The 22,639-nt window shown below is 37.4% G+C and overlaps 1 protein-coding gene and 1 non-coding gene across 2 annotated transcripts in view; one reads left to right on the top strand and one right to left on the bottom strand.

Moving 5' to 3' along the window:
• Smp_128680 (lipase) overlaps positions 1–10,140 on the bottom strand; it is a gene marked incomplete at its 5' end in the record, with an annotated part of 30,814 nt that extends 20,674 nt beyond the window's left edge. Inside the window, 2 exons of the mRNA XM_018788878.1 lie at positions 5,241–5,402; positions 9,877–10,140. Of these exons, the coding sequence (XP_018654377.1) occupies positions 5,241–5,402; positions 9,877–10,140 (426 nt within the window). The remainder of the gene's footprint in view (positions 1–5,240; positions 5,403–9,876) is intronic.
• Positions 10,141–12,887: 2,747 nt separating this feature from the next.
• Smp_tRNA_00014_Ser.1 lies at positions 12,888–12,969 on the top strand. The gene has a single exon. It is a non-coding gene (tRNA).
• Positions 12,970–22,639: the final 9,670 nt, after the last annotated feature.

Raw genomic sequence — 22,639 nt, 5'->3', positions numbered from 1 at the left:
TTATCAATAACATGAATTTTGGACAGGATGTTATCAGAATGCTTGTGTCGTTTAATCCATTGTCTAATTTCCTCAAAGTCTTGCGCTTTTATGTATTTTAATAAGTCTCGGCATTATCCAATTCGTTAGGCGTAAAGGGTCCCCTTACGATCATTTTATTGTAGAGGTGACATTTGAATCTGATGAGCCAAGCTGTGCCTTGTTTGAATTTAATCCATGACGAAAAATGGGATATAAATTTATCAAGGGGAAAAACTGTAGTCATGGTGTCCAAGGTTGTGGCGTTCTTTAACTCTAGCTTGACTGGGAGTTTTAATATTTCTTCTCGTCTATACTCAGGCCACTTATCTTTCTCAGTCGTTAGGAATTCGCGACCTGAAGGCCAAGCTTTAATACGGTTAGGGTCATACTTACACATTCCTCTGGAAGCTAGATCAGCAGATTCAATGGATGATGCTACATACTTGAAACGTGACGTATTAAGTATATAATTTAATACATACTCCATTGCCTTGTGGATCAGACCTTTTGGTCAAAGGCTCGGGGTGTGGCCCCCTAAGAAAACCACCTGCTTCGGTTTGGGCACCCGGGCAGTATCACAGCCCACACACACAAATAGTGTGGCGCATATGTACCTGGTGCCCTTTTGTACCAATATATATGTGTTTAAATAAATAAATAAATAAAACACTATTCTAGTAGGGAATATCGATTCATGGAATGAGAAATGTTATATCTCGAACTTAGATTCTTAGTATGTCGCGTATAACTTGAGCGCTCGAACACTAGAACCTTCCCAAGTCGCAAAATCAGGAGACAAGTGGACGGAATGTTATTCCAAACAGTGTCAATTATGGTACAAAACTGGCAGCTATTTATAGTTTTTAGTAAAAACGAAATCATCATAATAGTTATCCAATCCGCACACAGGGGATTATTAGCATTTTTCCGATAGGGAAGCTACACGTAGTGATTCTAGAATGTTCTTACAAAAGCTGATTGGATGGAATATGTTCGGCTTCTTCTGAGCTTCCTCAAATTCACCTGTGGACCGTCCTCACAAGAAAAAACTCTAAGATAATAGAGAAACTTAGGATCCAGGAACAGATAAAGTGAATGCTTCTGAGTCATTGCAAACAGTTTTGAAACACGTCACTCAAAGCCTTTAACCACTGTTTAATATGATCGGGTTAAGCCCGGTCAGGTAGACTGCACCTACCTACATGACTCAACCCAACAGTCATTGTTTTCGTGGACTGATGCCAAGTCTTGGTCTGACCACTCCTGGCTTTTTTCCAACCTATCCTACACTGACCATCATCGCTCAACCATCTCAGATGATAAAGATTTACTGCTTCATTAATCGACTTGCCTAACCTCAGCATCACTCACTCAATAGTACCAACATACATGAGCAATGTTGCTAAGGCAGCTACGATCAAATAGTAGCATCCTCTATTTTTCAAGGTAATAAAGTAGAATAGAACGAACTCCTGTGTAGTAATCTCGTTCTTTGGCTGGGAGATAGATGCCTTTCTCACGTCACAAGTGGCGCGAGTTGCCAAAAATCAACCAGGCTTTCTGAATCAGCGTCAAGACTTTGTTATACGCTAAGCTAATAGAGATTATAAGACTTCTAAGATAAGTGAATTGATCGACACTTTCAAATACTTTACCCCTACCATCAGTTCAGGAGTTGATGAAGACCAATCCTGAGCTAATATTTCGCAGTTAGTGGGAAAGAAACGCATCACAAGCCTGCTTGTATTGTTGCTTAAAGTGATCACAAGATTGGATTTTGTCGGCATCTTAACCAAGCACAGACGAATCATATACGTAAGAGCAGGTGAACTTTTATTTGACTGTACATAACATTAATTACCAATATTTGGTTTAGAAGACAGAATTTTTTATCTTCCCAGTCATCCCTAATTAATGATCCAGGAAAAACATGAAGAATAAGAAAAGCTTATTTAAGTATATCTTGAAGATAAAAATGACAGAGATCTATTGACGAATAACCAACTAAAAGGTTAGTAAATCATGAAAACGATTTTAATTCAGAGGTAAACCGGCAAAATTTCCAGTGTTTTGAAGACAACAGTAATATCTGACGTTATTAAAACTTTTAGACAAATACTAACATCTGTATAATATTTACAAATTAACCTATTTCATAGTTTTAGATTCTTCTATCCTACCTTTGTCTTCGTCCCAAATAAATCTGTTATTCACAATGGTTTCTAGACATTCTCACATTTATTTATTTATTTAAACACATAAATATTGATACAAAGGGGCACCAGATATATATGAGCCGCACAAATCTCATTAGATTTGTGTGAGGGCTGTGATACTGCCCAGGTACCCAAACTGAAGCAGGGTTCCACTATCTTACAAGCCAAACTTGACTTATGATAAGGATTATAAAGGCAGCCGGCAAATGCCCTGATACGGCCGAGAGTGGGGAGAGTCAACTCTCCCTCTCGAAATGTTCTCACATGGCCAGCGAATATATAGCCTCTGCCAGGGAAGTCCTACTCACTGCCTTCTCGTGGTATTACTGTTGTTTACGAAATTGAGAGGACGAAAAGCGAATTTCCGGCGCTTTAACCGGGTTGGTGGACACGGAAAGTCCACCTAGGGGAGTTGGAAAACCCTGATTCCAAATAAATGGTGCACATGGGCTCCAATATCCTGAGGGAACAAATGGCGTATGAATCAATCGTTGATCACCGGCTACCATGGAACTGCATCTCCTCACGATGCTCCACTGCCTTGTGGATCAGATCTTTCGGTCAAAGGCTCCGGGTGTGGGCCATTAAGAAAACCACCTACTTCAGTTCGGGCACCTGGGCAGTATCACAGCCCTCAAGCAAATCGAATGAGGTTGGTGTGGCGCATATGTATCTGGTGCCCCTTTGTACAAATATTTATGCGTTTAAATAAATAAATAAATTATAAAAGCTCTCATTTGGAAAATTCTATTTTAATTTAAATGTATATTCATTTCAGCATCACAAACATTTCGACGACATACAAATAACTTGAAAAGCACACGTTCAATAGATGTTGTGACCGATTAAACTAAATTTTGCCAAGTTAGTGAACAATGCCGAGATACAGGTTATTAAATCGTAGCTCTACCATATCCCATTGACCTGAGTGACTTAGTAGCATGAGTAGGTATGTATCAAATAAATAGTGTTTCCATCTATTAGCATATCGAAGATTTGAACTAAAGGTTATGAGATTAGGAGTGAAGTCGGAACCCGTAATTCATATGGATGAACAATAAGAGAATAGTGCACTTGGAATGTAGAATAACAAATCCAAATTATAGTTCCTAACGAAAAAATCTCTCAGATTATTTCAAATATAATTTTCACACATGATGTCTTCTCTATACTCGGCGCCCAATCCTTGTCAAACTATTCGTTTTAATATTGACGAATATTCGTGTAAAAAAGTACTGTTACTAGAATCGAAAATACTGACTTGCAAGCTGATAATTAAAAAAGTTGGGATTCATCTGTTTATTTATTCGTAAAGGATTTATTGAGTATTCAATCATCTGTTTTGACATATTACAGGCTTTAAACTTTGTTTCGTTAACATTTCTTTGGACAAAAAGTGAGCATTGGACAAAACACTCGATTTTAACTTTAATCGACTATTGTCAGTTGGTTGAGATTACTGTTAACTTTTATCTTGTTAAAATTATCGTATGATTGTTAGGTTTAAACTTATTGTATGGATTAGGGGTTGATTACACAATTTAAGGATAGACAAGCCCTCTCCACTTCGTTGCTGAGCTACCTTATGGTAACGCTATTGATATGGATTGTATCGTTCATAAGAGTATTAGGTTATTATAGTTAGTCGTTTGGTGGTAACAATATTATTTTGTCCCCTTCATCCAAAACATTAAGTGATAAATTATAATCACTCATCTTTACAGCTATTCAATTTAACATATACTATATTGAGGAATCTTCTACTAGGATGAAACAATTGCCCTGTACTCCTTGTTTCTCATTAATTGTTTGGTTAAGGTCAGCCCATGACCCAAACGACCTTTAAATTGGATAGCTTCTCCAAATCTTTACTTCTAATTGAGTACAATGCTTTAACATAGTTTACAAAACCTATTCTAAGTTGTTTGCTTTTTCCAAGTCGAAATTTTTTATTTACTAACAGAGGAATTAGAGAGATTATTAATAAGTTTGTATTGCAGTGAAATTAGTTAATTTACGAAAAATATGTTCACACACAAAAGTTTTTTTGGAAATTATAATACAATCATAACAAGCACAAACTTGGGGTTTGAACTAACGAGGGTAGTTAAAGCATAAGTAAGTGATATTTATTATTAAAGAATGCTGTTGTAGTGAATTATTCAATAAATAATAGACTAGAACCCTGTAGTAGTTTTCAGAATATATCCATTTAAATGATTAAAAACCACAAAGGTAATAACTTAATCAATCAGGTCACAACTTACTGTTCGTAATCCACTTTTACACTTTAAATCTTTTGATGAGTTGTTGACCTTAACACTACCTTAGTCAGCTTCAGTGTTAACGGAAATTGGATGTATAATATTAAGTCAACATTACTTCAAAAAAACCAATACAATGATCCTGCAGAGAATTTCACTCAAATTACTTGTTTTGAAGATCGCAACAACTAGTAACTCTTGAAGTATGCTAAACTCTCAGTTACCGATCCGCTCCTATTTTATTAATCATATAACTAAATGTAGTTTCTATACCTTTATTTCGAAATGTTCATGGCGAAACAAAAGAAGCTACATAAAGGTAACTTCCAATGAGACATGAACAACTCAAGAACTTATACACATAGCTAATAAACTGATCAGAGGAATAATACACCACGATAGAAATTCTTTCTAAATAATAAGTAGCATGTAACAAATTTTATTTATGGTTTGCTGGTGAGGCACATGAAATCACTTTTCTTGCAATACCAATGAAAACGGGGAGAACGGGAAAATGGCGGAATAGAGCGAGTTAATAAGATCTTATTTTTTAAAGAACTAATATCCACCCAAAATACAGGTGTTATTTACAGTTTAAAAACAACTCGAAATAAATAGAAATGTGGAAAAAAGACTAGGGAGTTGTAAATCAAAAACTGAACCTCCTGATTAAAATATTATGTGACATGTTAGCACAGACTACCGTAAACGTAACTATTTATGGATATGTGATACTTACCTGATCACCTTTCACCGAGATATCAACGTTTAGATCCGAAGGAGAAGTATCTCGATGTATTAAGCTTAAAGGGATACGATGACCGGTACCAACCCACTGTTTAGTTTGCCATCGTAGAAGAAAGAGGCCTGCAACTATATCACTTGCGACTAAGTCTACATCCTTTATATGCAAGACATGGAAAAAGGATGAGATAGGAAATAAGAACATCAAAGTTTCTGTTAATAAAAATCTAAAACTATGTTATATGATCAAAAATACTTTTAAGAGTGAGTTTAAAAAAATTATCCACACCATCAACAGACAAAGAGTGACATCACCAGAAGTTGGATTGATTGACAGCAAGAGGTAGAATTTCCAAAAGTTGTTACAAATTAAACCCGATACCATAAACGATAACATTACAAAATATTAATACAAATCGTAAAAGTGAATAGAGACTGTAAAATAAACAATTATTAGTAGAACGATCAAAAATAATCTATAGACTAATCATGTACTGAATTGAGTAGCCGTAATACTACCAAAATGAATAAAAAACTTTCTAGTTTGTGGAACTGTTACGTTAAACTACTCTATTTGCATTCTGGTCACATTATAAACGTCATTTTTAAACTGAAAATATAGACACGTTCTGAAATTGGGCTTGAAAGTAAGGTCTCAGGAAATATCTACTATTCTTAAATGATAATTCGGTAGTATACTGATAATCTACTACCTTTTATCACCATCAAAGAATTAAACATCATACATTCGTTGTCGTTAAAAGTTTGGTTCAAAAGTTTCCCAGAGCTGCTAATAATTTAACGAAAAGAGACTTGATTGATAGACACATTTGTCATAGAGTGGTTAGTGAGGAATAACATTTCTACCATCATTCAAGATTCACAGGGGATAGATAACTGAGAAGTTTGTGTGCTTAATCAGTGTAGTTAGAATATAATGTACGTGTAGGTTATACAATAAATCCAAATTTAATTCGATGACTTGCACCAAATTTATGCGTCGAATCCAACTAGTAGATATAGAATATACAACTTAAAGCAATGTCTGTACACTCTAGTCTGCAAATAAACGGTATTTGAGAATAGTCAGTTTACAACTACCCTTGTATTAACCCATTCACTGTGAATGTGATTACTAATATTCGACTGTAGTTATGCTTTGAAGAAGCTGACTGGACGAGAAAACGAGACGTCAAAATTCACCTGAATTTCTCAACCAATTGTCGTATCAAGTATAATTGCATCATAGTATGAGGTCTTGGATTACTACCTGTTGTTTACATATAGCCTTTACGGACGGAGAACTAGAAGAGTACATTTAAATAGCATTTTGTCATAGACCCAATTAATTTTTTTTTCTTTTAGCTGTGATTAGCAAGAAAAGGTTGTGTTAAAAAGCTCCTTTATGTGGTTTTTTTAAAGATTTTAAAAGCATCTGAACACAAGCACCATATACCCCAATCTTAATTTCTACGTGTGCACGCATCATGCAAAATATGAGACAGTTAGTATATCGATAAGATTGCATTGATAGTCTATAACATAAAAAGGGAAATGTTCACAAATTTAAATGAACATATGATATACTTTGTATCAAAATGAGTCCTTTCAGACTGTCCACTATTGATTTCTTAGGTATGAGAGATGAACAATGTCAATGGTTGAACGACAATTAAAGAAATTGTCTAAAGTGACGTGGGTTCGGTTTCTTTTTTAGCGTGACCTGAGGCGACATATAGTTACCATCCTAGACGAAAAAATAATCTGGACTGAATAACTGTTATCCGGCTAACAGTACAAAGTAATATTGAAGTTCCATTAGTTTATTTTCAGTTTAATCGTCAAAAAATCGAAAGATAATTGGAAATGAGTGATTATGGAGAAAAAAGAACTTAGAGAACTGTTTTCAATTACTTGATAAGTTTGAACTTGGTATCCCAATCAAAGAGAAAACAGCGCATGTCACGAAGACAGATTGGTTAGCACTTGTTTATAGGATATTCCTGAACAGAAATAGGTAAGTATACGAGCGTTCAAGTGTTATTTGACACACAACATACACTCTGGTTATTGATAGAAAATAAAAACGCCTAAAGAAACCATAACGTCATAATCTAGGCAAAGACACCGTTTTTTTACATGAGAAATTACATTATGACACGATTCCCACGAAAAACTAAAAGCTCAAGTCAGTTAACATAGTTACGAAATACAAAGCTAATAAATTTTTATTTACTTTGCAATATTATGGTTTTTGTGTTGTCAACTAGTAGAAGTATTTGCTTTAAAAAGTTGACGTTAAATAATTAGCTATGGATAATAGTGATGACAAAAACTAGAACTGCCTGATTGAACGAAGACAATACTTTATGTCTTTAAAGTTTGTTAATATAATTACTTCCCTGGTACAGGAACAAGTAAACAACCTGAAACTCATTGTCTACATATTTCAATACAAGCGAGTTTCGAACGAACATGTATAAAATCCAGTGTAAAAATGGATATTCACGCAAAACAATTAATTTAAATAATACGTTGATCGATGTGTCTTACTACCTTATTTATTTATTTAAACACATAAATATTGGTACAAGGAAGCATCAGATACATATGCGCCATACAAATCTCATTCGATTTGCTTGAGGGCTGTGATACTGCCCAGGTGCCCGAACTGAAGTAGGTGGTTTTCTTAATGGCCCACACCCGGAGCCTTTGACCGAAAGATCTGATCCACAAGGCAGTGGAGCATCGTGAGGAGATGCAGTTCCATGGTAGCCGGTGATCAACGATTGATTCATACGCCATTTGTTCCCTCAGGATATTGGAGCCCATGTGCACCATTTATTTGGAATCAGGGTTTTCCAACTCCCCTAGGTGGACTTTCCGTGTCCACCAACCCGGTTAAAGCGCCGGAAATTCGCTTTTCGTCCTCTCAATTTCGTAAACAACAGTAATACCACGAGAAGGCAGTGAGTAGGACTTCCCTGGCAGAGGCTATATATTCGCTGGCCATGTGAGAACATTTCGAGAGGGAGAGTTGACTCTCCCCACTCTCGGCCGTACCAGAGCATTTGGGGGCGTCTTACTACCTAGTTGTTAGTGTAAGTTGCTTTTTCATTTAATCCAGAAATTACTTAGCTGAGAAGCAAAAATAACGTCAGAGAAATTAGTGTGTTGATTAGTGTCTATGATAATGGAAAAGTGAGGATTTAAAGGTATGTACGGACGTCAAATTGGGAGTATGTCTATTTATGGAGTGTTTCAGCCGTTACTGTGATCGCATTCAAAAAATAGTGTTTCTAAGTTGGGAGTTTTTCATCAAGAGCACTTTAACAACAATTTACTTAACAATGAAAAGTGTCTCTTATCGTTTTCGTATCACTATGGACAAAAAATTAGGTCCAAAACTTTATCCAGTGAGTAATGCTGCATCCCCGTAAGCCGTATCTAACGCTAATAATAGCAAGGGAATATATTTTAAAATTGGCCATGTTTTAGTCTGATGTATAAGTACCCTTTTGACTATGGCATATCTTTTTTAAAGCTTCTATTTTCTGTTCATAGTCCATGAATTTTCTTGTTGTTAGGGAAAGAAAAAAACCATCTCAATTCACCATTTCAAACTAAACGCATAAACATAGTATTGCCCAATCACCACATCTTTTTGAATCTCGTCATCAATTATATTTTGGAAACAAAACTGAGGAACATGAGTGGAAATAGTGTATATGGAGTAAAATTTTCCAATATGCAGACAGTATCGTCCTAATTACAAGATAGACAAATCTCAATCAGTCGACTAGTTTTGCCAATTATGTTATGAGCCTGGAGCTATAGTAAACGCAAAAGACTCACTGTCTAGTGTGATGTGCTACTGATTTCCACAGATATAAGGAGTATGTAGCATAAATCGAAAAGGAAATGCTTGGAGGCAAAAGGTTAAGAAGATCGGAGAAAAGAGAGCGAGGACAGAGAATGATTGCTGTAGAAGCGAAGAAAAAATGAAGTTTGAAACGATTGATTGACATTTTGCAAACGAAGTATTTACTATATGGTTTTCAGATTTTACTAAGACATTCTGTAATTTGTGTGGTCAGATACATTCGATTGTCCCCACTTGTGTTCTTGTTTCAAGTGCCTTTCTATTATGGACGAAGTTTTCATGATGAGTGTTTAATTGTAGTCGATAGCTGTGGAAACTGTAAAAAGTTCGACAGTAAGTTGTACGTCAGACTTTACCAAGCCTCAATATAAGCCTGCTTTTTCCTGATTATCACATATAAACAACATTTTAAGTAGATATGTTAACCATAATTAAGAACCTGATCACCGTTCGCCAAATTTTCACATTTCTATTTGCATTTATATTGGTATAACTTTTCCAAAAAATGATTGTTTCTAGTTAGAAACTAGAAAAGATTCATCTGATCTAAGCCTTAATTAAACCTGTACTTGGGTGTATCACCTACAGAAATACAAACAGAAACAGTACAATGTCACGGCACACCAACCCAGAGATAACATCTACGTTATTTTATCTGCCTAAGACTCAAAACCATACATCAGATAAAAGAAATGTAGGCAAATTTAAAAGTACGCGAAATTCACAACGAAATTCACTATGAACATACGTAAAATATATCTGAAAACAAAGCCGCGGCGGAAGTTATTATTGTTTCATCAGTTTGCATTTTTGATCGATCAGTTTTACAAAAAGGTAAACGACGAAACGCCCGTAAACTTTCCAACTTCCGTTGAACAGCCTTTCTTCGCTTAAGCATCACTAACTGCTTCGTGGAAAGATTAACATTTGGATTCAGACAACCCTGCTTGAATACAGTAGGGTCATTAGTCAATCGGCTCCAAAAGGCACCAGTCTTACGATAGTGTAACATTAGAAAAAAGTAGAAACCAATTACATGGGCTACCCCAATGGAATTTCCTGCTATATAACAATCAACAACCTGAAATTAAATGTATGAGCAAAAATATTTCGAAAGTTTACAAGCAATTAAACAAATAGATTTTTTGCAATATAGTGGGAGTAAAATAGGAAAGATAACTTTCCTTAATAATATGGACAAGCTAAATCTAGACTAATTTAAGGAACAGAAGCAAAACTTATATATCTAAAATACCTTATGGAACTACATTTAAAACCCTCAGGAAACGACCATCACTTAACACAATATAAGCTTACACCGTTTTGCTGTTTTATCGCTTTAATTATCCTACATTACGCTAATGCGAAAATCGAAGGTCATAAAGCAAAGGGTTCTCTAAGTCTGAGTAGACAGTGACAAACAAAATAAGTAAGGGAGTTAAGGAGAATGTATAAAGCTTAAATTGTAAAACCTACCAAGCACGTATAGAGTTTTTATTATGTATCCAACGCTAGTTAGACTTTTTTCTAAATAATTACCTCTTAATAGTCGTAAGAGAGTTGAATGTTGGTGAAAAAATTTGATTTATACGCTATCCATACACTAAGTCAAAGAAAATGTAGGACTAAGTGTGATAACAAGGTAAGATATGCCTCTGAAGCTTCGAAACTGATTGTATACAAATATTTGATTACGATAAAGACGGACTTTAATAGAGCACTTTTTATTGATGTCATACCAGTTAAATAGACATATTTCCTCTCACTTTCAAAGGTTTTTACGATTAATAACGATAGACACTAAGACAGCATTTTGAAACGAAAATAGTTGACTTTTACTTACCTAACAATCTTACATACCTATGATTTAATTTTGGATACTGTCCTAATCGATTCGAAGAGGAAAGTTAACGAGATAAATGGGTTAAAATTCAAGAGACTTAAGAACCCACGAGAATGTAAAGAATCTATCTGATGATGAAACATATTGATAACCAAACTTATTTCCTATAGCCTTGTATGACAACAAATAGTGAGCTAGGATCAAAAAAGACATTGTAAAGACCAAAAGATATCCTTTACTTATACACTGCTTAGGTCCTTCGGAAACACAAGAAACAGCACTTCTTGCCCCACTAACTTCTGGTTTCGGCAAAAGGATCTTAAAAATATGAATTAAACAACACGAAACTAAAAATAATATTTCTCGGAAAGGTAAATGGTCATTTCCATACAGTTTACCTTAGAGTCATGCGGTTGCGCCACCAAGCATGTAGGATTACTAGTAAGAGTTCTTTCTAGGCTCATTGGGAAAAACTTTCCAAGGTATGCTTATTGACATCCACCTCAAACACTCGGAATCAGTCGATTGCAATTGACATGACCACCAGCTACTCTCTATTTACCCACTGCACATTAACAAACTGTGTGGAAGAACATCTGATCTAAAAATCCTGGTGAAGTTGGTGTGATAATATGACTGGAGACAGAGAATAGAACTTAAGAGATTAATCCCATAGATTTTTAGGAACAATGGTAAGTTTAACTATTCAAACCTTTGTTATTAGCAAACACACTTCCTGAAGTATGGTTTTAGTAGTTTTCCGCTATCTAGTGATACAAATAGATAATATTGATCACATTTCATGGCTACGTTTACCTGTCCTTTGGAAACCACAGTTACCAAAAAGAGAGTATTGGAGATGTGGTAATTACCTCTAAAACGAACAACACAGTTTCAAAACTGATCTGTAGTGATATGAAGTCCCCAAGTAAGTAGGATAGTTGAAAACATTGACTTTGTGAGTATAGCTCTTGATTACAGTTGTAAGCTTAGTTGAGTTCCAAGCATATTGACTTCTGCAAATGGGTAGTACTAACACCACCTACAACCCAAAGAGTGGCTTAAATCTAAGTGTATGAGCCCATATATCATCAGAGAAGGAAGAGGTGTTTGCTTATTTACTGTATAGTCGTCTATATCCTATACTACAGCTAAGAAATAAAAACTCTTGATAATAAACACATGCGTAGTCTGCAAGAACTTGATTATAAATGAGTTTGAAGTATTGGTCATGTATGATCCTAGGAGTAAACTACTTAGTAAAGGATGTAATTCAGTGAATAGAATTCGAAATATGTATCCACTGTAGTTACAACACGTGTTGGGAAAACCTGACCATCAGTAATCAAAGCATGTGATAGGCTGGTCTGTGTAAAAGTAGGTTAGGAAGAGGTTATGAACTGTTAATAAAAGACATATCATTTAGTTTAATGTTGATGTCACAGTCGCTATCAGAGTACGAGAAATTTGTGTTTTAGGTCAAATACTTTCAGTCTTAGTAAACTTCGATACTGTATGGAATGAATACACCAACACTTCTCTTTTTTGTTCATCTTTTAGTACTTTTAATATGTGAACTTTGAAGCTGGACTAATTTACACCAGAGCAGGCAGCAAGTTAAGCTATGATAATAAACTGGATCAGGTTAAAAATTGATTTTGGGGTACATAATAGGCTCTAGGTAAGAGATATCAAAAGATCATACTAAAGAGTGTTTGTCCAAAACGGTTTGATTTTACTTATAACAGTTCACAGAATTTCAAAACTTTTATAACACAAAATAACTGAGTAGAGTTACGATTCATGCATTTTCAAATGTTTGAGATTGGATTAGTTGTTTGAGATCAAAGAACTTTCTAAAGACAGTTTTTTATTTACTTAAAACATAAGTATTGGTACAAAAAGTAACCAGAATGAATATGCGACACACGAATAAGACAATCAAACTTTAAAGAGACGTACAGAGCAGGAGTATATTCTGAATAAATCAATGAGAATAAAAATATAACTAGACGAAAATTGTTTATGATAGTTCTGTTGAGCAAAATACAACCCTTACATTCTAAGCTTCTGAATTCCTTATATCCTCTTGCAATATTGTATTCCCTGAATCACTCTGAGGTGCGTGACTACATTGTTTTTAAGATCTTCATAAGCATCTCAGGCACTTCCTTCCTCAGTAGACAATCGCAGGGCACAATAATGTCCAACAAAACAGCGCACAATGATTGTAAACCTGTAATAGGTATAGCGGTGCTCAGAAATTTCGCAAAGGGTGAAAATATGACCTGATAGAACAGAAAACAGAATACTTTTTGCGAGTCGGTTCTTAGAGGTTTTGTACAATCTGAAAAGTATTACAGAATCCAAAAGTTTGAACCGAGTTAGAAGTAGGTTTGTTTCTCTATAGTTGTTTCACACATTATACAGGACGAAATACAGTACTTTTATTTCATTCTTCATAAAAGGGAAAAGTATTCGTTTAACTGAAAGAATTCCTCCTGATAATTTTATTCTTATTCCAATAGTATGCCTTTAGTCGTGTTGAGGATAACAATGAGCTTTATGAGGACAGACAATCGACAAACAATTGTAGAATTTATTTGAGGAGTTATTTGGTTCATAAACTAAGACACTATAAGGAAATATAAGTTTTGTGACCAATTATATTCTATAATGGTCAAAATATGAGAGCGAGTTTCTAAATGACTACTATGTTATGGCTGACCCAAGGTCACTAAAACATAAAACAAGCTCGCTCGACTCCCTTTTGGAGATATTTGCTAAAGAGATTATTAAGTTAACGCCCATTTAAATGACCTTGGTTTTGAGAAATCTTGTGTCCACATTGTAAAAATGGGTTTTAAATGGTTGCGCGTAAGATAAGCCTTCGAAACTTTTAATTTGTATGATTGTATTTAGTAAGTCAGTAGATCTAAAAAACCACTCGACAAACCAACCACGGACTCTTTGCATTGACCACCACAGGTACGAAAAGAAATTTAACGATAACTTTGTTTTCGCAGCATGACAGGAAAATATTATAGATATTCACATGACGAAACTCAAGCCAGACAGTATGAACATATCACCCGGCACTCACCTGTTTGTCACATAATGTGTACCTATTGACAACTAAATACAAGTTAACACAATGAAGCACTGACGATATAAGGGAAAATACGCAAACGGCACTGAGATAAAAAGGGACAGGTGAACGTAAACTGGTTTCCATCACACCACCCTTGCTGCTTGAATATGATAACGCTGTGTCAAAAACCAGTAAAGCTCCCATTACAAGAAACATAAGCACACAGAAAACCTGCAGAGAAGATTAATATAAATCGATAAACGTTAGTACCTTGTCTATTACATTTGGAAGACAAACAGTTGGGTCGCTGGCTAACGTAAGAGGCATAACCATGATGAAAGCACTATATGAATCAAATATCAGACAGGTCACTTACCACAAAATCCTCAATAAAAAGTTAACAACACCAGTACAAACAAAGTCATCAGACGCAAAAGCCCACGTCCTACCCAAGAAAATCAACGCAGGCATGTCGACAAAAATATGCGAGATTTTCTAGATCAATTGTAAAGAGGTACAGTGATTAATATGGCATGGTGATTGGTAACGAAATGGTAACAACAGCTCCAAGGCAGGTGACCTAGACGAGCCAAACATTCCGCCCATAATTACGATTAATGGCCTTATTCAATAACATATTTTGGTACAATACAAAATTCTCAGGACGAGGTATTTCAACAAGATTTTTCACCAAAAAGCGAAAAAGAAATGAAAAATCTGAGTCTGTACAACTTATCGAATTCGAGACATGCTTATGAATTCAGGTTATTGACTAGGTTAACTAACAACCTGTTCACCACAGAGTATATTTGCTAGATAAGGTATCACAGAACTTTTAGAGTTTCACTTGCGTGCATGGATTCTAATTTATCGACGTCTCGTTCTACAAGAAGATATACAAGGAGAAATATATGAATGAAGTGGATGGTCAGTATCTGATAAGATAACACCTTCCAGGAGTTTGCAAGACTTAAGATGTCTATCCACAACCATACTAATAATGACCTCAAAAGATCAGAGGAAAAGGCGGCACCAAGATAATTGACTTTCATCATTGTGTCTATCAAAGAATATCCAATGGTACAAGCATCATGGGATTCTAACACGGTGTTTAGGTGCTGTTCATGTCTCAGGCTAAAGTTAACAGATTGCCGGATTAAGTACGAGACTATTAATAACAGACCACCATTCAATACGAGACAAAAACTCGTTCATTTCTATGAGGTGTAAAGAGGTACGAATTGGCATACATACAGTGAGGTCATCCGTTTATTTCACAAAAGTGTTTTCTGTGAGATGGCAGATCATACAGAAAAAGAGAGAAAGAGAGGTGAAAGAACAGCTCCTTGTGGAACACCTTCCTGAGACAGTAGGGACGTCGAACAATTTCCTCCAAATACAGTGTACTGTTCTCTTCCAGAGAGGTAGGGACATAGTCAATTGGTTATCCAGCTGTCAGTGTTGACGCTGATCAACTTGTTAGGTAGGAGGTGTTATGGGATAGAGTCAAAGGCAGAAGCGTAGTCCAGAAAAGCACATGGAATATATTTCTTACCCTTTCCAAAGCCTAACACTATATTGTGGTGCAGAATAGCAACGGCATCTAAGGTGCTTCTTTTGCGTTTGTAAGCAAACTGATACGAATCACTGAGCCTTTTAATGCAGGTTGAAGTGGGAGTATCAATAATTTTCCCATTCTTTTGAGGAAAGGTGGGGTTATTGCTATGGATCAATATTTCACATTTTTATCATCAGATACTTTCTTATGTATAGGGATTATCTTTATCTCCCTCCATATTTTCGGTATGAGGTTAGTTGACAAGGATGCGTTAAAATATCCGTGAATGAACAACATAGAACGTCAGCACATTTTTTAAAAAGGAGGTTTAGGGTGCCATCAGGTCTCAAACATTGGGATGAATTAAGTGACTGGAGACATTTTCGGACATCATTTTCAGTGAAAATCGGAACACAACTATTCTTCGAACCCGTGGGTGGATATAGGGAGCATGACATCAGATGACTGACGTACGAAAGACTGATTTAAGTCACAAACATTCAGCTGGTTATCGCTTCTAATGTGCCTCTCACCTGTAAGTTCTTGAAACAGTTTCCACATACTTGAAGAGTTTTTACAAAATAGGAGTTTCTGAGAAAACATTGAGTTCAGACGTCTCATCTCTTGATTTGTTGTTAGATCATTTAACTTTTGAACTTGTTAAAACTTGTGACCTGGATTCCCTGTTAATGCATAACGTGATAATACCGCCAATTAGAGAGCAGTGAATTATCGATCGGATCAATGACACATAAAACCCATACGAGCAGTCTAGAGTACTTATCGGTCTTGATTTCTGCCTAGCCCAGCCAGTTAAGTCCAGAACACCAATCTCAGCCTCTGTGGAATGAATCATTTATTTCAAGCATACTGGGTTTATATACAAAACAGACGGACTACATCGTACCATGAAATAAGAAAAAACATTTGTACAAGATTTAGCTAAATGTGGCTGTGAATAAGGGAGATAGTAATCGATAGACAGGCCATAACTCAAGAATGGTAGATCGTATAATAATAAGAGGGACATGAATTTGAATAGATTAGTTATTTAGCAATTTTTACGATAAAAATATACACATAGTATTGGTCCAGAAATAGATCCCAAAGTTACCATTCATTATTCATATCGGGACATAAAAGAACTTCAATGAGGGTTTTCTCCTCGAACATTCTTTCTTTTACGCTCTGTAATCACTTTATTTGTGGAGATGTAAGTCGATCAAAACTTAGAATAGTAATTTCAGGGGTACATCAAGTATCAGAACAGAATTTAAGATAATGTGACGACATCAACTAGTTACTTGTAAACATGCTTTTCAGATTTTGGACATTTTCTTCAGAGTAATTTCTGTATTTGACTTTCTTTGAATGATGTATGAGTTTAATTTTTTCAAGTTTGTCATTTAATTTAGGTAGAGCACAGATTATACAATGATCAGAACACGACAATGAAGGACGTTTACGAGTCAGTAGACAGATATTAGTGTTTCCTTCTAATTTAACAACATTTATTAGTGAAAAAAATACTTTATTTCTGATAGGGCTCTATTAATTTGACACCCCATCCTGTGACTCAACGTAGTACATTAAGCTCACTATCTCGCACGCTGTCCACCTCTCCTCGTTCACTAACGTTAATATATTAGCTATTAGCAAATATTGATCTGACTCTACCATAGAACTTTACACATCTAGTAAGTAAAGATATAACAGTCGCTGCTCACCCAATACAAAATTTATATTTACATTACTCCTAATAATGTCCAGGTCATCTAAAAAACACATAATCTCTCCTGATGCTCATAGCACGTGCAAAAGATCTAAATTCACCACTCACGCGAATAATGTGAAGCTTTCTAAACACACTGATCAGTCTGCATCATACTCTGATCTTCCTACAGCTACACTAGACGTGCACCATGTACTTGGGCATGACCTGTCACTACCTTGCATCTCGCTTGTAGATATAAATAAGAGTAATCACATACCGCCTAGCCAGACATCATTTGACAGCCCACTCATCACACGTTGTGAGCGGTATTTAGACAGTGCGGTTGACCCCATACACACAATAAATCCACAATCGGTCATCCTGTGTAGCGGCCAACAGAGTGCACATAAGCCCACCTACAGTAGCCAGCCTAATAATGTAGATCTCGACTACTCACCCAAACATATACCTTATCCCCCAACTAAGTACGCCCAAGATGACCACCCGGTAGACACTTGCAACAAATGTCTATGCAACCAAATAGGCCATAATAATATTGATATAAACTCTAATAATCTCACCAGTGATAGTTCTAAAAGCAGTCAAATAAAATCTAGCCTCACCCAAACTATTCAAGACCTATTACCGTATAAATACCTAATCAGTGTTCCGGAAAATCCTGATCTCGAAATTATAAAAAACACTGAAAAAATAATTGACCACATATCAGCTGAAGTGCTGAAAAGACTTCAGTGTATGCACAATGTCATTGAGTATAATATACCTGATAGTACGAACCTAAAGCTTGCTAAAAATACTCTACTACAAGAATGTGGACTGCCGCAATCTTGGTGTGTAGCAAGAAGATTACGTAAAGCACAGATTAAAACCTCTTGTCCCATTCTATTTCAGTTTGGTAGTATCATAGAAGCCAATCACCTCCTTAAAGGTCAGTCTTTACTGAGGCGTATTCCAACCATTAAGAAAGTTAGAATCACCCATGACAAGACTGCTATCCAACGTTGAAACTCCAGTGAAGTGCAAAACAATCAACCCAGCCTACGTGGTAGCGGCAGTTACAACGTTGGCCATAGCGCTATCCCTAAAACACCATACCCCACCCCTCTCAAAAACGGAGGCACGTCGCATACTGCTACTAGTCCTAAAAACAAGACTAAACACCAGGCAGCTGTAACCATTCGCCCTAAGCCCAAACACCCAACTACATCAAAATGCCCACCCATCTATGCCTCTACAGTTTCAAAGCACTGTTCTTGTGGCTCCGATAAAAAGCCAAAACCCAACCCTCACACCAATCGCTCTAATAGCTATAACCGCCCAAACACTGTAATGCGAAATAATACTAAATTCTCTCTAAACACCCATAAGTACTCCAGCACTCTCAATACACAACATGCACCTACTCATAGTAGTCGAATGCACTACCACAAGCATAGTGAACTGGCAGTACCCCCTTATCCCTACGTGAGGTTACGCCCGACAAAAACACACTTACACAGGATGCCAAATAGCCATATAGCTTGAACATGCAAGTTACAGGAATCAGCACAGCCCACACAACAGGAACACCACCCCCGGCAACAATGTCAGACAATCATGCAATAATTATTTGAAACATACAACTCCCCTAACTACTCGTAACAGGAGTAGAACACCCCACTGCACACAAGGCAACCATAATGTTGACCTGCTTGAGGACCCACCTATCGATTCTAAATACTACCAGAGCCAAACCATCCTTTATAACTCTCTGATCTCCCCTAATTTGGCACACACACTACCTCATCCTTTTTATCTCTCTCCCCCTCAACAGTATTGCTATGGGGTCTCCAAATGTTGAGGGCCACAATTCCACTATTCTGAGACCACCTTCTATATACTCCGACCTGATGGGGAGTGACACATCTTTCTCACCGTCGATAACTGTCTCTAGTCTTAAAAGCTCCTTGACGGAACATGATCACCCCCCGAATACACCGCCTATCCATTTAACTCATCCGCTTCTACCCAACACTCCTGAACATACTTCTTTCGCCAAACTAACCTCCGACCACCTTTCTCCCGTTAACTATGCTGGTACTAAACTAAACAAACAAGAACGTAGAGCCAATACTCCCACTTTTTCCTCTTCTCATAGCAAAAGCGACAAACCACAGGGTTTACAGCACACCATTTTACTAGACAAACACTCATCCTTCCTGACACTAATGTTAATCAATGCCCGATCTATTCAGAGTAAGATGACTCAACTACGCGCCCTATTACTTTTACACAACCCCTCACTTGTTTTGATAACGGAAAGTTGGTTGTCCTCCGATATCACAGACACATACCTCCAAATAGGCACGTATGAGCTCTTCCGCTGTGATCGAGTCACCAAGAAGGGTGGCGGTTGTCTCATATATGCATCAAAAAACATGAGGGCGGAAATCTTTAGTGATCATATCCTCAGTAAAGTACCAGATTCGATATGGCTTACTGCACACACCCTTGAATGTAAGATACTAATCGGATGTATATCTCGAGCTCCGAATACCCCCAGTTTGACTGACACCATTATAAGTGAGTCATTTGCTAAGGCTGCCTCGCTTGACTTCGCCTACAAAATTGTCTGTGGTGATTTCAACCTTCCAACCATCAACTGGAAGACACATCCTGGCCCACCGTGCTACGAAGGAATACTAAGGTCCTTAGACATACACGGTTGGCAGCAACATGTTAACCTGCCTACCCGAAATCACAACATTCTTGACTTGATATTCTGTCACAATGTCACACCAACATCAATGGTGGTTGGCGAGAAGTTCCATAACAGTGATCATAAAATAGTCTTCTGCACCCTTCCGATTCTTGCCAAGCGCAAAAAATTAAAGACATTAAATACGTTTCCAATATAGAGACTATGCAAACGCCGACTGGAGTAACTTTCGGTTTCTTATGAGGCATTCTGACTGGAACACTTTCTTCACCAGTGATAACCTTTTAGAAACACTGGAAATATTCAATACTACCACCAAATCTGCACTAGACACTACCATCCCTTCTAAAATTGCTTTCAAAACAATTGCTCCTTACATCAACCAAAAGGCTAAGTCTAAGCTACGAAAACTAAGAAAGACGTACTTTATATCAAAAGACTTTAATGCACTGCACCAGGTATACTCTGTACTTGAAGGAGCTGCATCTAAAGTCCAAAACTTATGTCGGCTCCTTGCAAAACGTATGAGAAAGAAAGAAGATCACAACATTCACTCTTTACTGCACGATGGCGTGACGTACTATGACCAAACCGTCATATGCGAACTGCTAAGTGAATGGTTTTCACAAAACGGGAATACATCTAATGCCCCAGATGTAAACATAAAATGCACAAGCAAAAGCTATATTAGCACCATAAACTTTGACATTAGGAGTATACATACCTCCATCAAAACCCTTAAGCCGAATGCGAGCTCTGGTGCCGATGATATACCATCAATTCTCTATAAAATGTCGGGGCCGGATATACATACGTTATTGCTCAAAATATACACTATATTTAGAGGCGGGTACATATCCTGTAGCCTGGAAGGTAACGTATGTTCTTCCCAAACACAAATCAGGACCGAGAAACCTGGTCGGAAACTACAGACCTATAAATTTCACCCCAGTTATTTCGCGCATAATGGAAAAAGTGATACAAAGTCAACTATCAGATCACCTACTTAAGGAAGAACTAATAGACCCATCACAACATGGTTTCATTAGAACAAGATCATGTAGTACATGTCTGATAGACCTCTTTAACGAGGTTACTCGCATACGTGACCAGAAAAAGCTAGCAATTATACTTTATTTCGATATAAAGAAATCCTTTGATAAAGTACCTGTAGTGACCGGCCAGTCTCGATAAGAACACGATTGGAATAATAGACACAATTATTATTATTGTAACCAATTGTACCAGAGATTGTTTTACTGTATTTGTTTAACTGTATCCGTTTCTCTTCTTGTTCCATATACCGCCTGGTTTGGTTCGAGCTTGCTCACGCACTGCTTGTTCGCTTGTACTCTTTGGCACGTCTCGGTATTATTTCGATACCACGAGATCGCCAATAAATATACTTGATCTGGACTAGTAAAGCCTTCTGGTTTACGGGCTATCAAGGGAACCAAGTCATATTTGTACGCGTAATCGAATAGTAGTGGTGATCATAGTCCGTCCACGACTCGACATCCACTACAAACTGGTGAGCCGTTGTTGGAACACGCAATACAGCTGGTAACCCAATCCATCGAGCACAAGTCAAACTTGGCCAATTCTCCAAACCAGATCAATCCGGTGAGTCTATTTATCTATCCACATCTGTTGCATATATTCGTATTGATTTTTTTCAGTATATAATATTTTGGCAACTTAATATGGTAGATAACGATAAGAATAACATAAATATGATAGACTCTGAGATACAGGTTATCAGTTTCCGACCGGTTCCTTTCATCCCCCATGATCCAGAAGTCTGGTTCGCGGCACTGGAATCTCAATTTGAGATCCGCCGCATAACCAATCAAAGGCAGAAGTACGCCTACGCTTTGGAATCATTGCCCGGGGATCACCTAACCGCTGTCCGTGAGGTTGTCCTCAATCCCAACGTTCCAAACGTTTATGACCGTCTTAAGGATGCCATCCTTCGACATTTCCTCCCATCAAGAGAGGAAAGATTGGGGACGCTTTTAGCACGTCACCCTATGGGTGATGCTAAGCCGAGCCACCACCTCACGCGCCTGCAATCCCTTGCAGGAAACATGACAGCTGACTCTGAGATAGTCAAAGAGTTGTGGTTCGAAGCCTTACCAGTCAGTATCCAGCCAACCCTTACGGCTCTGCTCGAGGACACCCCGCTCAACAAGGTGGCCCTCATAGCAGATAAGATTCTGGCACGAGTTAACACCAAAGGCGACCATTTAGTTGCTAGTTTTTCCCGTTCTAACGTTGATCTCGATGCTAGACGACCTCCGGCTCATGGGGATAGGGACAGATGTATCCATACTCGTCTCAGTTTCCGAGACCGCGCAAATGTGCCAGCCCCCTACGTCCCCCGACCCAGGTCACAATCTCGAAAAGCCGTAACGACTCGCCCCAAGCGGGCATCTTCCAAGCCACGCCAGAAGGCGGTTTCGGAAGCGAGTCCAGGTTGGTGCTGGTTTCACCGTGCTTTCGGAGCCGGTGCCCGCCATTGTCGAGCTCCCTACCCATACAAAGCGGGAAACTGCCCCGCCCCCGCCGCCAGCCGGACGGGCTCGC

Source organism: Schistosoma mansoni, chromosome W, assembly GCF_000237925.1.
Source record: "Schistosoma mansoni strain Puerto Rico chromosome W, complete genome".
In the NCBI taxonomy this organism is placed as follows: domain Eukaryota; kingdom Metazoa; phylum Platyhelminthes; class Trematoda; order Strigeidida; family Schistosomatidae; genus Schistosoma; species Schistosoma mansoni.
Note: the sequence above shows the minus strand (reverse complement) of the source record. Positions and strands in the feature narration are given on the sequence as shown.